Below are 24,624 nucleotides of genomic sequence, written 5' to 3'. Positions count from 1 at the left end.
CATTGTGCAGCTTTTGGACTTGGGTGTATCCTGGCAGTTCCTCCTTTGATCCATGGATCTCCAATAAATACTTGATCACCAGTTTAAAGGTCAATCAATTTTCTATCTGTTGTCTACCTATTCCCCTCACTTTTAAAGACCGAGGTGATGACGAGAAAGCCAGTTTGAAAGAGCTGGGTCCAATATGTAATGCGCCTACCCTCGGGATGAGCGATACAACCGCCTTCGAATCACTCACCTTGTCTGTCCACTCTTTGCTGGGCATTTCTCCGAGCTTGAGTGCGGTTCCAATGTTGATTGTCTGCTCAGCAAGATGCCCCATCCTCATCACACTTACTTCTTTAGACACTACCTGCGAGATGGGATTATGCAGGCTGATACCAACAGGACTTTCACCCTGTAAGATTTGGCTACTTGACAGCAAATGGAGTCAATCGCAGAGAGCGCCAACAGTGAAATAGTCTAGCTGCTTTGGGCTGATGTCTCTCGACCGACTAGGAGGGATTATCAAACCAACAAACCCAGGGAGAAGCCAATGACTGTGTGATTTAATACAGCTAAGTAGCCGGAGAGCAGAGTCTGATGCCTGCACATCAGCATCGCATCAGCTTCCAGCAAGCCCTCCACGAACATAGGTTGCCTCTGATAGACAGAGACCTTGCCCTACAGCTGGAGAGTTGCCACTCACTCGAGCGAAGTCCAGCAAATTCCCCATTTCCATATTCAGGCCTGGGAGGAGCTGGACCAGGCTACTGTCAATTCCCCTCATGGGGAAGCTGCCTCTGACAATTATCAGAATGTGGACACTACCTCTGGCCCAGGCTTGGAGGGACCTGTCTCCAACTTCAACCGATGGACCCTCTGACCCTTGATGACCAAGCCACTTATCTCTATTTATGTACTCACCTCCATGTATGCAACGCTGGTCAACAACCTAACGTTAGTCATGTCTGAAACCTTAACGCTTTAAGCTTCCTGCCCACTCTCAGGTTGTGAATAAAATACCTGAAACCCATTTTATCCATCGATCTGTCCCGACCAGTAGTTCATCCCGGATCCCATCCAGATTTCTCTCTTCAAGCGTCTTGATTCTCTAACAGGAATCAGGCCATAATCTACCGTCTCAACCAGCAATTCTTCGGTGGAGTCTTACTCGAACAGGCACTTAAAGTTTGAAGTCAGAATTGTTCAAAAAATTCAAACTTAAATACAAATTGTGTTTAAAATCCAATTTAAAAACTCGAATGAGTTATCATTACGAGTATTACATTCACTGTCTAATTTAATTTAAGAAAATTATAAAGAGAACGTTTTTGTATTTTTTTTAAAATCAGGCACTCTGTAGGGTTCAAGCGGTCCTTCTGGGTCCTTCCCGCTCTGAGCTACTGCGCAAGCCTGCTGACTCAACAGGAGTAGCGGACAAAAAAAAGAGAAAACATCCAGAAATTCTCCTGGAACCAGACGGAACGGATAATTATGATCGGTGGGAAGAGCAGCGCGATCGCGGCGGGTGTGTGCGGGGCCCTGTTCGTTGGTTACTGCATCTATTTTGACCGGAAACGACGGAGTGACCCGAACTTCAAGAACAAGCTGCGGGAACGTGAGCGATGACCTCTTCTTCCTTGTTAACCGGCTCGGCTCGGTTTATGCGACTGAAGGCGACCATAGCAAACAGCTTTTCAGTCACCAAACAACGTCCGTGAGGGACACACACACACACCAGGCCTGTTTAGCTTATTTATCGATCAGAAGTAATTAAGCAGCCCTGTAATAAAAGATCCATGTGAAATTAGAGTTGCCCCCCCAGCTTCTAACTTCAACATCAACTTTGTTAAAGATCAAACTAATTATGGTGTTGACAGACTTTAATATGCGGATCATTTATCTCCATGGTAACGACATGTGAAGGGTTAGGGTGTTAACATGACAACGGCTCCGTGTTTTACCGTCGATCCTCACCGAAAACCACCTGCTTTGACTGAAGATTTTTTGGCTTTTTGTATTTCAGGAAGGAGAAAACAGAAGGCTGCCAAAGAGAGGGCTGGTGTGTCAAAGGTAAACCTTCAGCCTTCAGGGTATCAGTGGCCTCTGTCCACTATCACAGCCAGACCGTAATAGCACACAGCTGCTGTCTGTGGAGGTCATTCTGCAGAAATGTGCCCAATCAAACATGATTTCAGGAGAAACAAATGTTTTCACATAGCTGCTCATATTTATCCGCTGCTGATTTCAAATTATTTTTCCAAATCAGAGGTTCAAACCAGCCCTGATCATCAGGGGTTTCTGTCCCACCACCAAGGGAACTGGTGGTGGAACCTCAGGTAGGACAGAAATGCCTGATCATAGGCCCTGGTAGGACCCACATTAATTTCCAATTCATGTTTTGTGTAACTGGTTAGTTGGTGCTACACAGATCTGAGAGTACAGTGATCCCTCGTTTATCGCGGGAGTTGCGTTCCAAAAATAACACGCGAAAAGTGAAATCCGTGAAGTAGTCAGCTTTATTTTTTATTATTTTACAATGCAATACTGAACTATAGAATGAAACCAAAAATCAAAACCTGTTTTAAAGCCCAAAATTTGTTTAAAACAATAATTTTAATCTAGTAATACAAGGTTGGAAACATTGTCACTCGCGTATTTCACAGTCCCAGCTGTGCCTCTTCGTCCTGACTCCGCTCCGCTGTAGCGTCTGTTTCTACTGAAGGCGCAGGAGTCTTTCTTCGAGAGAAGAACATTGTTATGGGTAGTTGTTGGCGCTCTTTCTTTTTCTGAGCAAGAAGATTTTTATAAACGGATATGCCACCTTCGATTATATTTGAGAACTGCAATAAACGACTCGCAAAAAAAATCCGTGAAGCAGCGAAGCCGTGAAAGATGAAACGCGATATAGCGAGGGATCACTGTACATGTCATTCAGAATGTCACCTTTGCTGCAGCTCCCAGATCTGAAGGATGCAGAAGCTGTGCAGAAGTTCTTCCTGGAGGAGATCCAGCAGGGAGAGGAGCTTCTGGCTCAGGGTGAAGCCTCTTTCCTTCTTTGGTTGTTGCCAGTTTGCACTGTTGTGTTCTCAAAATGTCAGTTTCCACAGGAGACTATGAGAAGGGTGTGGACCACCTGACCAATGCCATCGCTGTGTGTGGGCAGCCTCAGCAGCTCCTGCAGGTTCTGCAACAGACGCTACCGCCACCCGTCTTCCAGATGTTACTGACCAAACTGCCGACCATCAGCCAGGTACATTCTGTTCTCTGATGTTTGTCCATGTGGACGTGCTGCTCACTGTTAATGATCTGAAGGGTCCATCAACCCGATCCTTGTCATGTTTGTCTCCATGTTTGTGATAAATGTCTTCTCTTGCAGCGGATTGTGAGCGCACAGAATTTGAATGAAGATGATATAGAATGAAACAGCCCCCTCTTCCTGGCCTGCAGCAGCCCCACATCACTCCCATCATGGCGTCCTGACAGGATTTAGGGTTTTTATTTCCCCTCTTAGATTTGAAAGAAGCCGTCCCCACGAATGAGTCTTCATCAGGAGTTCATGTTGATATCCATCGTCATGGTTACTGTTATTTATTGTGGGTTTTATCTTTCTGTTCACTTCCTGAAAGCAGTGGAGAGATTAAAGCTGGGAACAATGTTGTCCTCTCTTCTTGTAGATTAACTTTTGCTGGTCAACACCGATGTCCATATGCTGTTGAAGTCAGTTGAAGCTTCTAAAACTGACTGTTTTGGCTTTTCACACTGCATATGCAGAGATGTGCTTTCTGTTACTATGGTAACACAAACCTGGTAAAGTGTGGTCATACAACAGAGATCCAGTTTCAAACCTAAATGAGCCTGAAGGTGTCCTGTTAGTCAAAAGTGCCACCAACAATCAGATGCTGAAACTTTATTGGTTGTTTTATTGATCCTTGAGCTGTTTTTCTTCTGTTGTTGCTTAATCAAGAGAAAATGTTCATGTCTGTCACCTGAGAACACACGACATAACACGTAACATTACATGACAACCATTAAACGCAACTCAGTTCTGGAATAAAATTTGTGAAAAACTGGAAACAAGGCAGTCAGATGTGAACACTCTTTTTTGGCTTCACTTTCTTCGCCTGGTTCTTTTTAGTCTTTACATTGGGATCCACCTTGATGCCGCTGAAGGAGGTGTAAATCTTGGACGTCCTCTGCTGGCGAGAGAATTTCTTGGGAGACCCGATCCTTCCCTGATGGCGTTCTCTCTCGGGGGCCGGGCCCTTGCCGAACCTCCCTTTGGCTCCTTTGTTCTCACTTTCCTTCAGTGACCTCCTCACCCGGATTCTTCGTCCCTGCAGTTTACTGCCATCCAGTTTCAGTGCCAGTTGGACAGCATCGGCACTCTGAGACAGGAAGAGAATAAAGTGGAAAATTTCACATACACAGTTCTAAAGGTCCATCTGTCAATGCTAGCTTATCTAGCATAATTACTAGCTACAGGAATACTGACCACTAACTTTCTAATAGCGAGGTTTTTGGGGAATCATCGTCTTCTACCTGGATAAGAAGCTGTTTCCCAGCAAAACCAGTATAGAAACCAGTCCACTGTCTGGAGGTCCGGTAAGATCATTTGGAACTTTATCAAGTGCTGTGATAAAGCCTAAAAGCTGACTGAAACATCTCAGACTGGTCCATGCAGGATCAGTCACTTCAGAGAAGGGAAGGGTGGATAGGGCCTGTAGTTTACTACAGAGCATTCACGAGTCACCTCCTTTTCCTTTGTCAACATCTCTATACAGTATATTGTCGGTGTTCCTGGCTCATTACTGCTGCCAGCCATCTGTCTGGAAGCGTAATATTTTTTATACTTCCACGATTACTGGGACACACATCTAATTAACTGGTTTTGGGTTGTACCTTAAACAGGATGTAACCAAATCCTTTCCCCAGTCCAGAGTTTTGGTCTCGTACCAGACGTACAGCCTCCACCGAGCCACAGTCCTCAAAATGACGTCGAAAAGCAAGTTCATTGATGTCTGAGTCGCGCACACGCACGCACGCACACACACACGCGCACACACACACAACCGTTCATTAGTGTCACGCTGAACGCTCCTCAACATTGTTGCTTCTGCAGAGACTCACCAAATGAAAGGTTCCCCACAAAAACGGAGCGTTTGTGATCATGCTGAAAGACAATGGCATCAGTAATGTTCCACACTAAATCCTGTCAGACCTGATCAGATTTGAACTGATGGCTCACCGACGAGTTCTTGACCACTTTGTCCACTCGGATGTAGAAGTCCTTCTCGATCTCCAGGCCGTTCCTGCCAGGAGAGGAATGTTTGTTGGTGACCCTAATTTGGCAGTGCCTGTGCAGCCGTTGGCTCACCTCTCTAAGGCTCTGGTGACTCCGCCTTCATCTTTAAACACCACGTAGGCATTCATGCTTTGCTTCTTTGGATGAATTTTACGTCTGTGGAGTCAAAGCAGAACATCTTTGGAACACAGATGAGGGCAGTTTAAGCACGGAGGACGGAAGAAGAAACATACTTGATAACTGCAACCTTCCGGGACATGGAAGGGTCCTCTCTGACCTGCATGGGCAAATGTTGGCTGTTAGAACTCCACTTACTGGTTTGATGCTGAAAAGGTTTTACTTTTTATTATTAAGACAGATGTGCAATAATAAGCAGCATTAGCACATTGGCAGTGTGGAGGATGGACTGACAGCCAACAACAGCTACTACAAAAGATAACTCTGCTAGCTAGCATGTTAGCCAATGACAATATTTTACCACAGAGCGAAATCGGATGGACTCAATGGATCCTTCATCTCTGAACAGATTCTGAAGGGTCTAAAAACAGGAGAAAGGGTCCATTTACCACAGCAGAATCACCTTGAGCTTCCTCCACAGTGAAGCAGCCAGTCTCACCCTACCTTCTTGGAGCAGCTGCTTGGCAGGTTACCCACAAATACAGTCCTCTTCCTCTTCTGGGCCTCCTCTTCTTTCCTGGCCCTTTTTCTCTGGCGTTTCTCCACCCAGTGTTCCACCCCTTTCTCTTCTGCGTCATGTTTCCTCGTCTTCTTCACAGATGTCTTCTTCTGACGCTCATCTTCATCTGCGATATGTAGGCCCATTTCTCTGGAAACAATAGATGGAGATGATGGACGGTTAATTGGGATGATGATTAAACAGGAGGATGAAAAACAAGGGCTGACCTGCCCTCCAGTCTCTTTTCTGCTTTGGACTGTATCTTATTCTTCCTCTTGCAGGTGAGGCCTGGCTGACCGCTGACCTCTGCAGGCTTCTTTTTCTTCACCTCCGGACTGGTGCTTGCACTGACCTCAGCTGGGGGATGGAACACAAGCATGGTAGCCGGAGCCGCACTGCCAAACAGAGCTGACAGTGGCGTCGCTGAAGCTGCAGAGTCCTTCTGGAACAAACATCCTGACACCTGACCCAGCTCATAGTCAGCTGGCTGTTGTCCTGGCAACATCTTCTCACTGCGTACATGAATGCCAAGGTTACAATCCATTCTCAGGTAAACAGAACAAAGCAACAAAACAATCGCAAAGCAAATGACAGTGAAAAGTAGGTCAGTTTTATTAACAGGCACAACAATATATAATATCAACTTAACAAAATAAGGCAAGAATTTAGCGTACTGTCCATTTATACAAATGATCAATGATCAAAGTCAACCAAAAAAAACCCAACCACTCAAGTAAAAAGTTAAAAACTTCCATTTTAATTCTGACGCTTCAGTCACTTTAGCTAATGTTGAACAATATCTGTTTTAATGCCAATATCTGTTTATGTGCCTTTTCACACACCCGTCGTAAACGTTTAATTTTGTGGATGGAATGAATTTGTCTTGGAGGGATGTACTGTTTTGGGCTCCAAGAAAAATCAAAATAAACATTTATTATCAGCCTTATCTTATTAATGGCAACATTTGATATTCATAAACGTAAATTTTGAAGAAAACCATCTTTTCCAACAAAGAAAATGAAAGTTTATTTTATCTTAAAGGGAACACATCCACGGCAGTGTTTCTTTACCCCCTTCCCATTACCGGTTATTTATGACAAAGGTTCATGAAATTAATCCGAATTATTATTCCGTCTATAACATTAGATGAGTGTTAAAAGCAGAGAGAAAAATAAAAGTCAACAAAAATAACAAATGAAAGGAAGGCCGGAAGTGTAAACAAACCTCTGTTCTCGTTTCTTTTTCATTTTTGCCGCTCAGATTCTTTCAGCTTCACCTTTACTTTTTAATAAAGTTGTTAAAGTGTAATAACAAATGTTGAGTCAACCGCAACAATTACGAGAAAAATTGGTGGAGTCTTCCATGAAATTACAGAAGCACGTTTTTACGCCGCTGTCCTGCTGATAATAAAGTCCCTCGGAAAACACAGTCACGGAGCCACGATGATTCCTCTTATTTTCTTTGCGTAAAGTTAATGTTACGCGAGGGGAACGTCGTTTTGACAAAATAACAAAGCTTCAAAATTTATTTACGGACATGAATGCCGATAAAACTTTCGATTACAACTATTAAGAGAAGGATAATGAAAATTAAAGTGAGGCACCATTGCAAAGACGTCACATCCGGTTAGCCAGTGTGGCAGTTGTCGGAATTCAACGAAAACGAGCCAATCAACTCTTTCTTAAATCAACCCTTTCATAAACATCACAGGTAATTGTCTGTTATTCAGCTTTGGAAGCACCTAATAGGTCTGCTAATTTGACATTTGTTATAATCGTGTAGCGTGGATTACTGTAGTTACTGTACAGATTACTGTAGACAAATTAGCACTTATTGGTCAATAAATTCAATCAGAAAACTAAATAAATTATAAAACCTGCTGTAATTCATTTTCATCAGTTCAGATGGAGGTTCTGGAACATGACAGCAGTGTTTATTCTGCAGATCACCCGAGTGGAACTAACTTTCATCCAAGTTAGCTTTCATCCCAGTAGGAGGTGTTGATGGGAGTTGGCCCAATGGAGCAGGAGGAAGTGACTGCCAGCGCAGTGGGGAGGCGGGTGGCCTGCGATGGGGAGCGGGCTACGGTCCGGTATGTGGGCCCAATTCCACCAACAGCAGGTGAGAACAGGTCAAAGATCAGCCCCAGAAACCATAACAACAGACCTGGTGACACGTTAGCAAAGTGAGCCGATTCTTATTTGACTTCAGGTCTGTGGCTCGGGGTCGAGTGGGATCATCCCAGCAGAGGTAAACACGACGGCAGCCATGATGGTGTCCAGTACTTCACCTGTAGGTATGGTCATCTGCCATGGTGATTTTTTTCATGTTCTAGATAGATACTTTGTTGTCAATTCACTCCATGTTTTCAACATACAGATGAACCAAAATACTGTTTCTCTTCTCTCTAGCTTATCGTGCTGTAAAACTGAAATGAAAATTAAAAATTAATAGAGTAAATAAAAAAATCAATATAAGTGAAGCAAAAGAAAAAGGGGGGGGGGGGGGGGGTCATATAAGGTGCCAAAGACATGAATGTGCATATAGTGCAATACAATGAAGGGAGGTAGGGTGATAGAATAACAGTCAATAATACAGAAATTTCCCTCTACATGCAAATTTCAAGGGTTTTGTGGAGTGCAATTGTATTTCAGCAGAGTTAAGGTCCTGGGGCAGGGGGCAGGAGCTGGGGGAGGTAATGGATGGAGTTCAGCATCCTAACAGCCTGGTGGATAAAACTGTTTGACAGTCTGGTGGAGTGGGCCTGAAGGCTTCTGAACCTTCTCCCTGAAGGCAGGATGCTGAAGTTGGGGTGTGAGAGGTGGGAGTTATCCTCGACAATGCTGATGGCTCTACAGGTGAGGCGGGTGTGGAAAATGTTTGCGAGCGAGAGCAGTGGTGCACCAATGATCTTACTGGCTGCATTCACTATGCCTTGCAGAGTCTTTCAGCAGGAGGAGGTGCAGCCTCCATACCACACAGTAATGCATCCAGTGATGATGCTCTCAATGGTGCCTCTGTAGAAGGAGCACATGATGGGAGGTGGGACGTGTGCTCTCCTTAGTTTGCAGAGGAAGTATAGGCGTGTCTGAGCTTTCCTGGCCAGCTGTGTTGTGTTAGTTGTCCAGGTGAGGTCTTCAGATATGTGTACCCCCAGAAACTTGGTGCTGCTCACCCTTTCCACAGCAGCACTGTTGATGATCAGTGGGGGGCACTGTGGTGACCTTCTCCTGAAGTCAATAACCATCTCTTTGGTCTTCTTTATATTAAGGAAGAGATTGTTATCTTTACACCACTGGACCAATTGGCTCACCTCGCACCTGTAGGTGTGACAGGTATGGTATGGACCCAAGTGCAGTACACAACAGGCAAAGAACTGGTGATCAGTTAACAGGTTTATTAACTGCAATCTGGCAAACAACGGACAGTTCGAGAGCGGGGCAGTGGACTTGGTCGAGGCAGGCAAAAAGTCAGTAACCGGGGAGGCAGGCAGAATCAGGCAAATAATCCAGAGGGAGACTGGCTGAGCTCGTGGTCAAAACAGAAGACAGGGTTAATTTACCGGGGGTCAGGCAGAACAGGCAGGTCGTAAACAGGCAGGGTCGATTCCGGGAAGACAGGCAGGTAAACGCTGGAAGGTCATGCATAACAGAGACAATCTGGCACCCAGTGAGTGTGAGGCTGGAGAATATATACTGGTAGGTGAACTGATTGATGAGTGAGGGCAGGTGTGTGATCAGTGACTGAGAGCAGGTGTGTGATCAGAGGGTGTGGTGTGTAGAATTCCTGAGAGGAGGACAAGGTCACCTGCAGATCTCCCGTCTGCGACTGGGAATCCTCCTCTGGCTCAGGAGCAACAGTAGGGCCGACAGCACGCACCCCTCGACGAGGGAAGCCCCCGATCATGTCGTGAGAGGGCTGATCTGGATGCTGCCGATGAAAGTCACGGAGGAGCCGTCGGTCCAAAATGTGACGAGCAGGAACCCAAGATCTTTCTTCTGGGCCATAACCCTCCCAGTCGACGAGATACTGAAGGCCTCTGCCACGAACACGGGAGCGGATGATGCGGCACACAGCATAGGTGAGTCCCCCATCGACGAAGCGAGGAGGAGGCGGTGGAGGAGCAGCAGGCACCAGAGGGCTCTCTCGGACAGGCTTGACCCTGGACACATGGAAGGTTGGGTGATCCCTCATGGACCGGGGAAGCTTGAGCCTGACTGCCACAGGATTGATTATTCTTTCGATGGGGAACGGTCCGATGAACTTGGGAGCCAGCTTGTTGGACTCCACCCGCAGTGGAAGGTCCCGGGTGGAGAGCCAGACCTTCTGGCCCACCTGATATTCTGGAGCTTGGGAACGACGACGGTTGGCAGCAGAGGAGTAGCGGCCAGCAGTCTTCAGGAGGGAGACTCTAGCTCGGGCCCAGGTCCGACAACAGCGATGGAGGAAGGCTTGAAGTGACGAGCAAGAGGCCTCCTTCTCCAGGGCTGGGAAGAGGGGTGGCTGATACCCATAGGCACACTGGAAAGGAGACAGGCCTGTGGCAGAGCTTGTCAAAGTGTTGTGAGCATATTCCACCCACAACAGCTGCTGGGACCAGGAAGATGGGTTCTGGGACACAGTACACTGAAGGGCTGTTTCCATCTGTTGGTTCACTTTCAGTCTGGCCATTGGATTGAGGATGGAACCCTGATGACAAGACTCGGCGTGGCTACCAGCAATCTGCAGAACTCCTGCCAGAACACGGAAGAGAACTGGGGTCCCCTGTCTGAGACCACATCCACAGGAATTCCATGGAGACGGAAGACATGGTCGAGGAGTAGTTGGGCAGTCTCCTTAGCTGATGGAAGCTTGGGTAAGGGGACGAAGTGAGCCATCTTGGAGAAGCGATCCACGATTGCAAGTATGGCTGTCTTCCCCTCAGATGGTGGCAGACCAGTGACAAAGTCTATAGAAATGTGTGACCAGGGACGATGCGGCACAGGAAGTGGCTGTAGAAGACCGGACGGGGCCTGACGAGAAGACTTGTTCCGGTTGCAGGTAGGGCAGGCATTGACATATTTCCGGGTGTCCTCCTCTAACGAGGGCCCCAGAAGCGTTGCTGGAGGACGTCACAGGTTCTCTGGATCCCTGGATGACAGGAAACCCTAGAGGCATGAGCCCACTGGAGCACTTCTGACCTTAGGGTTGCAGGCACATGCAGGCGATCTGGAGGGCAAGCACTGGGACCAGCCTCCCCCTCTGTAGAGGTTCTCACCCTCTCCTTGATCTCCCACGTCAGGGATGCAAAAACACAAGGAGACAGTAGAATGGTGTCTGCAGAGGTGGCTTCATCCCCCTCCCTCTGAAACTGGCGTGACAATGCGTCTGGTTTGACATTGTGGGAGCCGGGTCTGTAGGAGAGGGAGAAATCAAACCTGGTGAAGAAGAGGGCCCATCGTGCCTGTCGGGAGTTGAGCCTCTTAGCCGTCTGAATGTATTCCAGGTTCTTGTGATCTGTCCAAACTAAGAAGGGCTGCTTAGTCTCTTCAAGCCAGTGTCGCCACTCCTCCAGGGCCAGCTTGACAGCCAGAAGCTCCCGATTGCCAATGTCATAATTTCTCTCGGCCGGTGAAAGACGCCGAGAGAAGAAGGCACATGGATGGAGTTTCTGGTCACCTGCTGCTCGCTGAGAGAGGACTGCACCCACTCCAACATCGGAAGCATCCACCTCAACAACGAACTGTCGTTCAATCTCCGGGACCTGGAGGATGGGTGCTGAGCTGAACCGCTTCTTCAGGGTCTGGAAGGCAGAGTCTGCAGCGTGGGACCAGCAGAAGGGACTCTTGGGGAGGTCAACATGGTGAGGGGAGCAGCAATGGAGCTGTAGTTCCGGATGAAGCGTCGATAATAGTTTGCAAAACCCAGGAAACGCTGCAGTTGCTTACGGGTCTCCGGAACTGGCCAGGACTTTACCGCCTCCACCTTAGCCGGATCCATCTCCAGGCGTCCCTCGGCCACAATGTAGCCAAGAAAGGCCACCGACTGGGTGTGGAACTCGCACTTCTCAACCTTGACGAACAGCGAATTCTCCAGGAGACGCTGCAACACCGTCCTGACATGGTGAATGTGATCCTCAAGGCAGGTGGAGAAGATAAGAATGTCGTCCAAGTAGACAAACACATATTTGTTGATCATGTCCCGGAGGACATCATTCACCAAGGCTTGGAAGACAGCGGGGGCATTGGTGAGACCGAATGGCATCACCAAATATTCATAATGGCCAGTGGGGGTGTTGAAGGCCGTCTTCCACTCGTCCCCCTCCCTGATGCGTACGAGGTGGTAGGCATTACGAAGGTCAAGCTTGGTGAAGATCTTGGCCCCTTGAAGTAGCTCATAGGTAGAGGAAATGAGTGGTAGGGGGTACCGGTTCTTGATTGTGATGTCGTTGAGACCCCGGTAATCGATGCAAGGGCGCAGGGTCTTGTCCTTGTCCACAAAGAATCCTGCCCCTGCAGGGGATGAAGAAGGGCGTATGATTCCTGCAGCCAGGGAGTCATTAATATAGCTCTCCATGGCCTCCCACTCTGGACCAGACAGAGAGTAGAGGCGCCCCTTAGGAGGTGACGTGCCAGGCTTCAGATCAATACCGCAGTCGTAAGGGCGGTGGGGGGGCAGCGAGGTAGCTCTGGTTTTACTGAACACCTCCCTGAGGTCGTGGTACTCAGCAGGGACTCTGGCCAGGTCCAGGCAGGTGCTGGGAAGCGTAGTCTGGTGCGGCATTGATGCATCCCGAAGGCAGACCTGGTGGCAGAAGCCGCTCCAGCTGGGGATAGTGGCTGTGGTCCAGTCGACATGCGGGTTGTGTTTGCGGAGCCATGAAAAGCCCAGGATCAGAGGAATGTTGGATGAGGGCAGGAGAAGAAACTGGATGGTCTCATGATGGTTACCAGAAATCAGCATGTGAACAGGGGCAGTCTGGTGGGCAACTGCCCAGAAGATGACCATCCATGGCCCTGGCAGGAATCGGTGGGTTGAGGGGAATCCTCTCTAGCCCGAGTTGCATGGCCAACCCCTCGTCCATAACATTGCCATCGGAACCAGTGAAGGTGGCCAGGGTGTGACAGTCATCGGCGAGAAGAAGCTTGGCTAGAAAAACGGGGCGTTTAATCTGAGGGGAAGATTTTACTCCCACATGACTCACCAGGACTTCCCCATTTACTGGTGAGCTCTGCCTTTTAACGGACAGAGAGAGATAAAATGTCCACGTTGCCCGCAGTACATACAGAGGTTCCCCCTCTGGCGACGCTGACGCTCCTCTGGTGTGAGTCTGGTGCGACCCAGTTGCATCGGTTCTGGGTCAGCAGGAACAGGGGCCGAAGCGGAGGGGAAATTCAGGCAGTGAGCTGCCATGGACGGTGCGGGGTTCTGTCTCCTTTCTCTTCTTCGGGCCCTGACACGGAGATCCAGTCGAGTGCTGAGCTCGATGAGTTCATCCAGTGAGGCAGGTAGAGGGTAAGAAACCAGTTCGTCCTTGATATATTCTGCTAAACCATGCAGAAAGGCATCCCGGAGTGCAGCCAGGTTCCAGTCACTCTGACGAGCCTTGGTCCGGAAGTCGATGGAGTAATCTGCCACGGACTGATTCCCCTGCCGTATGGAGAGGAGCTCCGAAGTGCCATCTGGACCCGCAGCTCCCAGCCCGAAGACCTTGCGCAGCTCCTCTGAGAAGGCCCGGAATGAAGCACAGGCAGGAGTCTGCCTCTCCCACTCTGCAGTTCCCCAGAGGAGAGCTCTTCTTGTCAGGTTGCTGATAACGTATGCCACCTTGGCTCCCTTTGTGGCAAATGTGTGTGGCTGCAGACTGAAGAGTAGAGAACAGGAAGTCAGGAAGGGACGACAGAGCTTGGGATCCCCATTGTAGCGCTCTGGGGCCCCCAGCCGGGGTTCTGATATCATCCTCGGCAGTGCTGGAACGGGAGCAGGAGGTGGAGGTGCGGGTGCAGAGACTGTGGCCTCTGGAGAGGAAAGGGTGGAGGTCAGCTGTTGTAGTTGAGCTGTGAGGGCTGTGATGGCCCTGGCTTGGGCCTCTGCAGCTTGTCGGGCATGGGCAGCCGCCTCCCCCTACCGCTGCTCATGAAGCATGAGCACTCCCTCGATTCTTTCAAACCGATCCCGTGGTGACGGGGGTTCTGCTGGGTCCATGACTGGCCAGATTGTACTGTGACGGGTATGGTATGGACCCAAGTGCAGTACACAACAGGCAAAGAACTGATGATCAGTTAACAGGTTTATTAACTGCAATCTGGCAAACAACGGACAGTTCGAGAGCGGGGCAGTGGACTTGGTCGAGGCAGGCAAAAAGTCAGTAACCGGGAGGCAGGCAGAATCAGGCAAACAATCCAGAGGGAGACTGGCTGAGCTCGTGGTCAAAACAGAAGACAGGGTTAATTTACCAGGGGTCAGGCAGAACAGGCAGGTCGTAAACAGGCAGGGTCGATTCCGGGAAGACAGGCAGGTAAACGCTGGAAGGTCATGCATAGCAGAGACAATCTGGCACCGAGTGAGTGTGAGGCTGGAGAATATATACTGGTAGGTGAACTGATTGATGAGTGAGGGCAGGTGTGTGATCAGTGACTGAGAGCAGGTGTGTGATCAGAGGGTGTGGTGTGAGCAGGGGAGTGGAAAAGAACTGAGTCCATGGGCTGGAGCAGAGTGTGACAGTAGGCTGTCTCATTGTTGTTGGTGATGAGGCCCACCACAGTTGTATCATCTACAAATTTGATGATGTGATTGGTGTAGTAGCTGGGTGTGCAGTCGTGAAGCAGGGTGAAGAGCAGTGGGCTGAGCACATATCCTTATGGTGCCCCTGTGCTCAGCATGACTATCTTGGAGGTGTTGCTGCCAGCCCGTACACTCTGTGGCCTCTCTGTTAAGAATTCCAGCACACAGTTACACAGAGTGGTCTTGATTCCAAGTTTTCCCATTTCTTTATTGTGAGTTAGAAAGAAATGGTGAGAACATTGTCAGGTTGAAGTGGACATTAATGTCGAGCCTCCAGATCTGTCCCTCACAGGTAGTCATGAGTGGCAGCAGCCCTCCAAGTCTGGTGTGATTTTAATGTTGTTGGTGGCGTATTGTTGACATGACGGTGATGATGATGTCCCATTTGTGATCTTTTCAGACATCAGCATGGTGGCTCCTTTGTCCGGCCTGCAAAGGTCTCCTTCGGCGTGGACTACGTGACAGCGGTGCGACAGGAGTACAAAACGAATGCCGACTTTCCCAGTGAGGCCAACAGCACTATCGAGTGGAGAATCAAGGAGCGCAGGTGTGAAGCCTGTCACTGTTGGTTCATCTGTCTTTCTGCAAGTGACTTCACCATTCTCACATATGATTGGAAGACAGTGTTTAACAAACAGTGACGGATCCATCCACCGCCATCATTCCTGTCAGGTCACACAGATCAGAACCCCAACCATGTCTTGGTGTGTGTGTGTCTTTGTCTGTTTTCACAGTTTTGAAGATCTTTCCTCAGTGCTCCTTGGACAGTCTGGAGTCAACGGTCCGGGGCAAAAAGGAGCTGTTCGGAAATTAACACCCAGTATCCTTCAGTAGAGCCGCCAGAACTCTCAGGGCCATCCTGGACTTTCATTACAATTCCAACCACAGGAAGTGAAACTTTATTAGAATGAAACCAAACAATAGTGGCAGCTACGATTTAACAGCTGTGATCAGATGTGACCTGGTTGGACATGTCCAAGTCTCTGCTGTCCTGCTGGGATGATGTGGGCGCCATCTGTCTGCAGCTGGAGAAACTGCAGACACTCATGCTCAGGTGTGTCTGTGTGTCAGTTTGAGCTTATGTGAATGTGTCAGTGTGTATGATCTTCATCTCATTTTTTATGCATTTTCAGTTACAACAGACTTTCTTTACCAGCTGAACCAGCTGCTCTTCACCCTGCCTTCCATCACCTCTCTGTCCTCTCCCTTGTTGGCTGTGACCTCACCTGGCTGCAGGTGAGGCAGCATCAAAGAGACACATTTAGTTAAACACTGAAAACATCCTGATAAATAGAAAAAAATTGTATTATATTTTAATAACGATGGTCACATAATTTAGCAATTCATTAGAACATTTCCATCTTTAAATAAATCATTATGAATTAATGTTTATAAATGTATCTATAACATCACAAATAACATGAAAAAATAAGTGTAGCAAAAACCTAAAAAGCAGCATAAATATGTTTAAATGTTTGAAAAAGCTGACTTTGGGTCGTTGATTATTATGGGGTCACATTTTTGGGGGAGTCGTTAACTTTCATTCCTAAAGTCCTAAAGTCATGTTTTTCTGGCTGATACAGTCAGGTCCATAAAGGTTGGCACATCATCGCCCCCTTGTCCTGTCTCTAAACCAGCAAAATCGATTTAAAATGAAACACAGACCAGCTGCAGACTCTCAGCTTTAATTTACATCCAAATCAGGTGAACAGTTTATACATGTAGCCCCTACTAGTTGACACTACTCCACCAAGTCAAAAACTTATGTTGGGTGAGCAATTTTCATTGAAATGAAGTGGCAGCCATCTTGGAGCTCAGTGAACACCTCTTTGGTTCTTCTTCATTGCCGTGTTTTTTACTGTGCTCAGGTTCTCGAGTGCGCCCCCATGTGGCCACAGCTGGAAGAGTTGGATTTGTTGAACAACAACATCACAGAGCTGCAGAGGTGAGGCTCTCTATGTGAGTGTGTGTGAGTGGGGGGCGGACGTCATGTGACTTTTCTTTTGAAGGCCTGACGGTGTCCTGCAGTCCCTGAAGAGCCTGACTCTGTCTGGAAACCCGTTAGTGCACCACACCGTGAACACCTTAGCCTCTCTGTGCAGGTAATAACTTCAGAATAGCTAATGCCCCCGTCTCGCTCTAGCCTCACCCTCATCCCGCCTCACCTTCCCCTTCAGCATTAAATTGACATTTCTGCTGTTTGTATTTATTTTAGATTAGAGACACTGGACTTGTCCAAAACTGGTCTGTCAAACCTGCAATTTGAAGACACCAGGCCTGGTAAATATTTAAAAACTGACATCACACACACCCACATCCTTGTATTTATTTTTTTATGAGTACTTTCATAGATACATTGCGTACCCAGCCCCTGACCTCTGATCCCTGACCTAACCCAAATTCGAAGTTCAACCTTAAAACCAGGTCTTAACCCTCAAACAGGCCTTGTTGTGAGGACCAGACAAAATGTCCTCACTTTACTAGTAAACGAGTGTTTTGGTACGGTATGTAGCAAGTAGAAGAACACACACATACCCACTCACAAACACACTCACACTGTACATTTGATTTTTCTCTGCAGGATGTCAGACCTCCATGTTTCCAGCACTGACAGATTTGAATCTGAACAACAACAACATCAGTCAGGTGAGTCCTCTCCTCTCCTCTCCTCTCCTCTCCTCTCCTCTCCTCTCCTCCTCTCCTCTCCTCTCCTCTCCTCTCCTCTCTCCTCTCCTCTCCTCTCCTCTCCTCTCCTCTCCTCTCCTCCGATCCCCTCCAATCCGATTCGATCTCTCCTCTCCAAAAACCTCTCCGAGTGCATGCATGCTGGGAGTTTGTTGGAGAGCTTGGTGACTTTGCTGAGATTTTTAGTTTTTCTGAATGTATTTCTCTATTCTCTTCGCTGTGTGTCTGAACTATAATCTGCGTGGTTGTTGCTGGGTCGTTTAGTGTACTTTGGCAGAAGGTTTGCCATGCTTTACAGGGATGGCATCCTCAGAGACACCCTCTCTTTGGGGTGCGGGGTCAAACAACCCATCGATGCCAGTGGAGGAGGTTCTCTTGGCTGCAGGACTTTCGAACCTGTCCTACGCCTCCAGGAAGAATACAGGAATGGTGGTGTTTGTTATAAAGGTGTGATTGGTGGCTGATTTGTTGGCAAGTGGGGTGATTCTGAATGGTGAGTACCTGCAGGTTTCCCTGCTCGCTGTGCCCTCCACTCAGATCACCATCTCCGGTGTTCCCCTCTTTATCCCTGCTGCAGGAGCTGCAGGGCTTCGGGAAGATGGCAAGTGGTCTCAGGACCGTCGGTCTGGGCTGTAAGAGCGACAAAGAGTGTTCCTTAACTGTTCAACACAAATGATAGATGTGTCTTTTAAGGTGAGGCATTGAGAGGAAAACTATATGGTGTATGCTAGCAATGGTAATATGAGGTGTTTTCAGTCCGGGAATGTGGGACACCAGCGGGTTGCTTGTCCTCACAAACCCACTGATAAGCGCATTCGCACCGGCGCAATGTCAAGCCGTGTCAACTTGCCAAGCAGCGGTGGTGGCAAGGCAGCAGCAACCCCTGTTCATCGGAGCGGGTCGGCTCCTCTGACTGAGCCTGTTGCAGGAGAGGGTTCCAGCAGACACGTGCAAAGACAGCCAGAGGAACAAGAAGCAGATGGTGACTGTTCAGCCGTGTTTAGGGCAGGAACAGCAGAGGGGGTTCAGACAGGAGTAACAGGAGTGAAGGTTCAGACAAGAGTTAAAGTTCAGATAGGAGCAGCAGGGAAAGAAGTTCATATAGTAGTAACAGAGGAGGTTCGGACAGAGGAGTTTCAGGCAGGAACAACAGAGGAGGAGTAACAGACAGGAGCAGAAGAGCAGGAACAGACCGGAGCTGAGGAAGGTCAGTAATGACCAAAGTCAGGCTGGTGGTGTACAGCTCAAAGATAAGCCAGTTGTGATGCATTGTTGGTGAGGAGGAGGTGATGGACTATGACTCCGACTCTGAATGTGTATCTTTATCTTTAGACTCCCAATCACTTAGTGGGAACCTGTACACCCTGGAACACATTAACAGCTTCCTGGATTAAACCTTTGGCCACTTTGTGAAGGCGACTGATTATTTCTCAGATCCAGAGAAATTCTTGAAAAGTGCTAACTTTACAGAAAGTTGTGGGAGTCAACCTCCTTGATGAAAGGAAATGGTTCTGTTTGAAGAATCATAACACTGCTATAAGAAAGATGCTAGAGATCATATAAGGAAAAGGGTTAAAAATGCTAAGAGCTCACAATGATGATGATGATGATAATGATAAAGATTAATGCACAGCTTGTTACTTCTGCTGCTCCAAAAATTTCTTTTCACTTCTTTTCTGCCTTGTATGAACAAGCACAGGGTAGCATCTTTAAATATGAACAGTCAGAGGTATCCACATAAGAGGGCTCTAGTTTGGTCTCTCAGAAGAAACTAACCATCATTTTCCTCCAAGAGACCCATAGCGATGGAGATAATGAGGTAGACTGGGGTCTGTGGTGGAGAGGTCTGTATAGGCTGCATGACGCCACCAACCTGTCTGCAGGTGTAGCCACTCTGATCTCTCCAGGGCTGGACATTAGAGTCACCTCCACGAGAGATCATTGTCAGAGCTGAGTTTCAGGGCTTCACCTTCTGTCTGCTATCCATCTACGTTCCCAATCAGGGTCCAGACAAACTGGACCTCTTCCAGAAGGTCCCATGGTTTGTGGAGCAGTGTGCTCAAGATGAGTATGTAGTTGTGGAGGGGTGACTGAAACTGCACCACAGACATCACACTGGACAGGATAGGACAGGAACCTCATCTCCAGTCTCCTGCTGTGTTGTCTAGGTTGGGAGCAGAGCTGGAGGCGGTAGATATTTGGAGGGTAAAACATCATCATGCAGTACACATGGATGATAGGGTTATTAGTGCAGCCCGACTGGACTGGATCTACCTGTCACAGGGTTTTTGTAATAGATTACTGAACAGTCACATTTATCCGGTTGATTTCACTGATCATCTGATCTTGATCACCTTCGACTTCCATATCGGACAAACACCCAAATGCAGCTCTTACTGACACTTCAATGTGAAGCTGCTTCAGGACACTGAGTTTAGCCACTGGTTTGAGGTGTTCTGAGGAATGTGGAGAGGGAGGGGACTTTGAGTGTTTTAGTCAGTGGTGGGAGGTGGATAAAGCACACATCAGAGTGTTCTGTCAGCAGTACACTAGTCACTCAACCACACGGGTCAAACAAACCATAGAACAATTGGAAGGAGAAATCAGAGATCTGGAAGACAGTCTTTGCATACACAACAGCACAGAGGGTCACACACTGAAACAGAAGAAGCAGGAACTGAGCATATTTTCACTGGAAAGGGTGAAAAAGGCTTTGGTGAGGTCAAGGTTCACCAAGATCAGGGAGGTGGATGCTCCCATCTTCTTTTTTAATCTGAAGAGGTCTGTTTAATGGACAAAACAGATGCTCTGTTGCTGCCTTCCTGCTGGGATTGTAACAACCAACCACGGTGAGATGAGGAGGCACGCTGCGGGCTTCTACAGGGCAGAGGATTATAGCGGGGCTTCCTCGGTTGATCCACAGGGGCCGAGCTACCCTGTATGCTAATATTTCCTTGGAGGAACTTACTGTACTACTGCAGAAGGACAGATGGCATATGGTCAGGCTCCAGGACTGGATGGACTGTCCACTGACTTTTATAAACATTTCTGGAGGTGTCTGGGTGCTGACCTGTGGGAGGTGCTACAGGAGTGCACTCAGATGGGTCTTTTACCAACATCCTGTCGGAATACGGTTCTGTCTCTAATCCCAAAGAAAGGAGACTTGGCCCTGTTAAAGAACTGGAAGCCTGTTACGTGCTCTGCGTAGACTATAAACATCTTTCAAAGGTGCTCCCCAATGGACTTAAGAACTTCCTCAATCTAGTCGTCCACAGAGACCAGTCATCTTGTGTTCCGGACAGATCCATTATGGACAACCCCTTTTAATGAGAGATTTGTTTGACATTTGTAAATTGTACAGCATTGATGTTGGGGTGTTTTCTTTAGACCAGGAGAAGATGTTTTACAGGGTCGATGACGGTTTTCTTTTTTCCACCTTAAGAGCTTTTGGTTTTGGGGATGTTTTTGTCACTTTTGGGTTTGTTCTACAATGATGCTTGTTGTTGGTGAAGGTTTGTGCTTCCCTGCCAGAATCCCTAAGTGTTTGTCTTGGATCCTTCTCTATCTGATTTATGGGACAATGAATGCGAGCATGTTTTTCCGTCCTTGGCTGTCTGTCCAGTTGTGGGACAGTGGCAGCCTGAGGAGAATGGCTTGCTGTCCCTGAGGACCTCTGTGTCTCTAAACTTTGAGAGTGTTGGGAAGAAGGATCTCTACCTCTTAGCCATTAAGGATACAAACTTGCACTCCCTGGCAGGGCTGAAGGCGTAGAGGTGGACTGTGTTTTTTGGCGTGCGATCTTCCCCGGGGGGGTTGTTGACAGTCCCTGTACAAACCTCTTGACAAACAGACAGGAGACCTCCATTGAAGGATTGTACACGGGACCATAGCTACAAAAGGTACACCTTGATCCTAGCACAGGAGATGGGGATTGCTGCCCCCAGTCAGAGACCATTTACCACTTCTTTGTCCAGCGTCCGAGACTGGAGGGGCTGTTTGGACAGCTTCATAGGTGGTTTCATGGGTTAGGTGAGGGTTTCTCCTTCAATCTTTTTTTTTGGTCCCCACTACTGTGCTAAGAGGAAGGCTGTACACCAGTTGGTTAATTTCATTTTAAGGACAGCTAAATTAGCCATCTCGAAGACCAGGAGGAACCAGGTGAGAGGTTAGGGGTCAGGGGACATGGTGACCATGATGATTGGACTGTTGGCAGCTCGGCTCAGGGTGGAATTTAGTTTTTATAAACTGACTGAACAAATTGAGATTTTTGTAGAAATCTGGGGAGTGAAAGATATCCTGTGTTCAGAAAATTATTTGATTTTAAATTTTAACATGTCTCTTATATCTTCGTATTGACAGTGTAAACTGGAATATGTAAATAAAAGTATTTTTTAAATATCTCCTCTCCTCTCATCTCCCTCGCCCCCCCCCCCCTTCTTGAGTACTGCCTCAGTGGTGTGTGGTGGATGAACTAGCCAAGCTGCCCAGTTTGGTGAAGCTCCACTGCTTCAGAAACCAGCTGGTGAGCTATGACCAGAACCCCAGTACAACCAATCAGCTGATCATCGCCAGATTAGAAAAACTGGAGTTCCTCAACCGAACTGAGGTGAACCTGGTGTGTGTGTGTGTGTGTGTGTGTGTGTGTGTGTGTGTGTGTGTGTGTGTGTGTGTGTGTGTGTGTGTGTACATATATACTGTATATTCATAAATTGTTGCCATGATTTCCATCAGATCAGCCCTGAGATCAGAAGGGGGGCAGAGCTCGACTATATTAAAATGTTTGGAGAGGAGTGGCTGAAGGCAGGTGGGCGGAGTCAGATCAGTGGCGAGTTCATACTTCAGCACCCTCGCTTCTTGAGTCTCATTAACAGTAAGTCACGCCCATAATGATGATGAAGATGGTGATGATGGTGATGAAGACAACTGTGTTTCAGAGTATGGTGCTCCAGAAGAAGGAGAGCTAAAGAAGTGGAAGCCTCCTACTTTGAAGAATCTGCTGATCAGTAAGTCAAGGGGCTTTGATCATAAAGCAACCAACTGTTATGTAACCTGCCTGTATGCACGCTGTACTACAGCTGTGAAGCTCAGTATGAGGGGACATGAGCTGCTTGGCGGAGGTCTGAGCCCTCTAAGTGTTTTCTAGCAGTTGTTGTAGATTTACACAAAGGTTCTGTAAAAACACCAGTGTGTTGTTGTGGAACAGAGATCACCTTTGTGTTTCCTGACAATATGGAGAGGGAACCCATCAAGAAACAACTGCCAGGTAAAGAAGAATGATGGATGAACAGATGGTGAATGAGTGATTAGAGGAGGACTGACTGTGTGATGTCTGTCCTGTAGTGACGATGGAGGTTCGGATGGTGAAGGTCCTCCTACATCGGCTGCTGAAGGTTCCTCTCCATGATCTGAGGCTCACCTACATCAGCTCCAAAGTGCGTGATGGCTGCCGTTGCCTTGGTGACCCCCCATGTATCCAGTATTATGTAGATGTGGGAGTCAGTTGTGACTCCGCCCACAGGCTGACACTGGGCTGGTGTGTTTGCAGGTTTCAGGAACAGAGTTCCACCTGGACAGAGATATGAAGACTCTGCACTTCTACTCTGTAGAGGATGGAGATCAGGTTGTGGTCCGCTGGCCCTGACCCACCAACGAACTGTCTGAATCTGAACTGGATTCAGAACCAAGAAACGTCCTTGAGGAAAACCAGTCCGGACTTTAGTGGTTTAGTGTTGCGTCTCGGCTCATTTCGGGTCCAGCAGAATAAAATGAAACTCGGATCAATGTCAGTGTTTGAAAATAATGTATTTAGTACCAGAACTTTCAGTTTAGAGTAAAACTGACAACCAAATTGTCTGGTTTAAAACATTTTCTCTGAAATAACAGAAACTGAAAAAAACCTACAAACTTGTTCTTATGAAAGTCAAATATGAGATATCAGAAAAGTAAAAATCAGATTTACAAGATAAATGGTAAAAATCCATCAATTAGATGGTGTATTCAAACAAAAGCAAATACAGAATATTATATATATTATAGAATATTATTTCTTTGGACACCTGATACTTTTGTCCAAAATGAATATCTTGAAAACAATTTAATCATTAAATAGAAACAAATTTGAAATGTTTTGATTATTTGAGAACCTTTTTCTTCACCGAATTCCTCGAAACTATTCAGGTTATCTGCGAATACCACCTGTGCCCAAAAAATAAAGTTACAACGATGCTAAACTTTTACAGAATAAATCTAAATTTACCTACAAGATTTTTAATCTTCAGGCTCAAAGTGAAATACTGTTTTTAGTTTTTTCATCCTTTCTCACTAAAATATTTAAATATATTTCCAGAACTACCTAAGCAGCAGTGATTTTAAAATAAATCTATTTGGACCCAGTTAGACTACACCCATGGGTGCGAACCCTCCATCGGTTTTTGAAAAGAAACGTCATCTTTAAGTAAAGCATTCGGGAAAATTTAGCTTCCATAAATTCCCTGAAGCCGTTGTCCTGCAACAGTAGTCTGAGTTTGGTTCTAACCAATGTTCCCTCTAAGCTGCACAATTGCGCACTGGTCGCACACTCTCAGCGCACAAGAAAGCCTATCCAGCGCAGTGAACGCACTGCAAATGAATTAGATATATAACTTTTTTTCTGTATCATTTTGCTGTGTAATTCAGTGAGTGACAGGTGACAGGTGTCCAGCCAATCATACGATACGATACGATGCAATTACGCTACGCAGCCAATCACGGCATTGACAGTACTTGCGCATGTACAGTGCGGCAGAGTTAAGTGACGCTAATGCTAACCTCTTATCATGGTGAAACGAGCGGGCAGTGAATGTGATACGTCGACTCCCCAAACCAAAGTAAAAAAGAACTGCGGTTCTTTTAAGTTGGAATGGCTGTCGGAGTATGTGCAAATAGAAGAACAAGCGGTGAAACTGGGTGAGATCTTTTCTTTTTCGAGTGAGAAAGGTCTGCTCTGCAAAACATGCAGCGAAGCTAAAGTTGTAAGCGAGTTTTCCGATGGAAAAATATGGACAAAATGGAAGCTGGACCACCTCAAGCGACACATTCAGCAGAAAAGTCATTTGAATGCTGTTGGAATCATACGAAGACTCAAGATGGGAAAAGGGATTGGTGTGGCAGGACGAGGAAAGACTCAGACTGAGCAGATGGTTTTAACGTCTTTATTCCGCATCCACCAGACAAT

At 47.2% G+C, this 24,624-nt stretch overlaps 3 protein-coding genes across 8 annotated transcripts; 2 read left to right on the top strand and 1 right to left on the bottom strand.

Annotated features, from left to right (window-relative positions):
• The first annotated feature begins 1,348 nt into the window (after nt 1-1,348).
• tomm20b (translocase of outer mitochondrial membrane 20b) lies at nt 1,349-4,066 on the top strand. The gene is made up of 5 exons (XM_057036175.1): nt 1,349-1,600; nt 2,009-2,055; nt 2,940-3,021; nt 3,093-3,235; nt 3,362-4,066. The coding sequence occupies exons 1-5, from the start codon at nt 1,477-1,479 to the stop codon at nt 3,404-3,406; spliced, it is 441 nt and encodes a 146-aa protein (XP_056892155.1). The 5' UTR covers nt 1,349-1,476; the 3' UTR covers nt 3,407-4,066.
• On the bottom strand, nt 3,883-8,047 carry rbm34 (RNA binding motif protein 34). Of its 2 annotated transcripts, none has more exons than XM_057036068.1 (10): nt 7,928-8,047; nt 6,191-6,475; nt 5,909-6,113; nt 5,766-5,825; nt 5,521-5,564; nt 5,360-5,443; nt 5,231-5,294; nt 5,113-5,155; nt 4,885-5,003; nt 3,883-4,370 (listed from the first exon to the last, which is right to left on the bottom strand). In XM_057036068.1, exons 2-10 carry the CDS (start codon nt 6,466-6,468, stop codon nt 4,068-4,070), a joined length of 1,200 nt encoding a protein of 399 aa, XP_056892048.1. In that variant the 5' UTR covers nt 6,469-6,475; nt 7,928-8,047; the 3' UTR covers nt 3,883-4,067. The 2 variants fall into 2 exon arrangements, with proteins under 2 accessions (XP_056892048.1, XP_056892047.1); XM_057036067.1 differs by lacking the exon at nt 7,928-8,047 and adding an exon at nt 7,188-7,369.
• tbce (tubulin folding cofactor E) lies at nt 7,520-23,192 on the top strand. Of its 5 annotated transcripts, none has more exons than XM_057035995.1 (17): nt 7,520-7,673; nt 7,908-8,084; nt 8,175-8,259; nt 15,127-15,273; nt 15,461-15,546; nt 15,681-15,780; nt 15,860-15,962; nt 16,595-16,671; nt 16,736-16,828; nt 16,942-17,006; nt 17,308-17,372; nt 21,865-22,026; nt 22,143-22,281; nt 22,346-22,414; nt 22,615-22,674; nt 22,752-22,868; nt 22,957-23,192. In XM_057035995.1, the coding sequence occupies exons 2-17, from the start codon at nt 7,967-7,969 to the stop codon at nt 23,070-23,072; spliced, it is 1,602 nt and encodes a 533-aa protein (XP_056891975.1). In that variant the 5' UTR covers nt 7,520-7,673; nt 7,908-7,966; the 3' UTR covers nt 23,073-23,192. The 5 variants fall into 5 exon arrangements, with proteins under 5 accessions (XP_056891975.1, XP_056891977.1, XP_056891978.1 ...); XM_057035997.1 differs by having other exon boundaries at nt 7,521-7,673; nt 21,865-22,017; XM_057035998.1 differs by having other exon boundaries at nt 7,522-7,673; nt 22,752-22,843.
• The last annotated feature ends 1,432 nt before the right edge of the window (nt 23,193-24,624 follow it).

This window comes from Takifugu flavidus, chromosome 6 (genome assembly GCF_003711565.1).
Source record: "Takifugu flavidus isolate HTHZ2018 chromosome 6, ASM371156v2, whole genome shotgun sequence".
NCBI classification, from domain to species: Eukaryota; Metazoa; Chordata; class Actinopteri; order Tetraodontiformes; family Tetraodontidae; genus Takifugu; species Takifugu flavidus.
The sequence above is the reverse complement of the archived record's forward strand: the minus strand, read 5'-3'. Positions and strand labels throughout refer to the sequence as shown.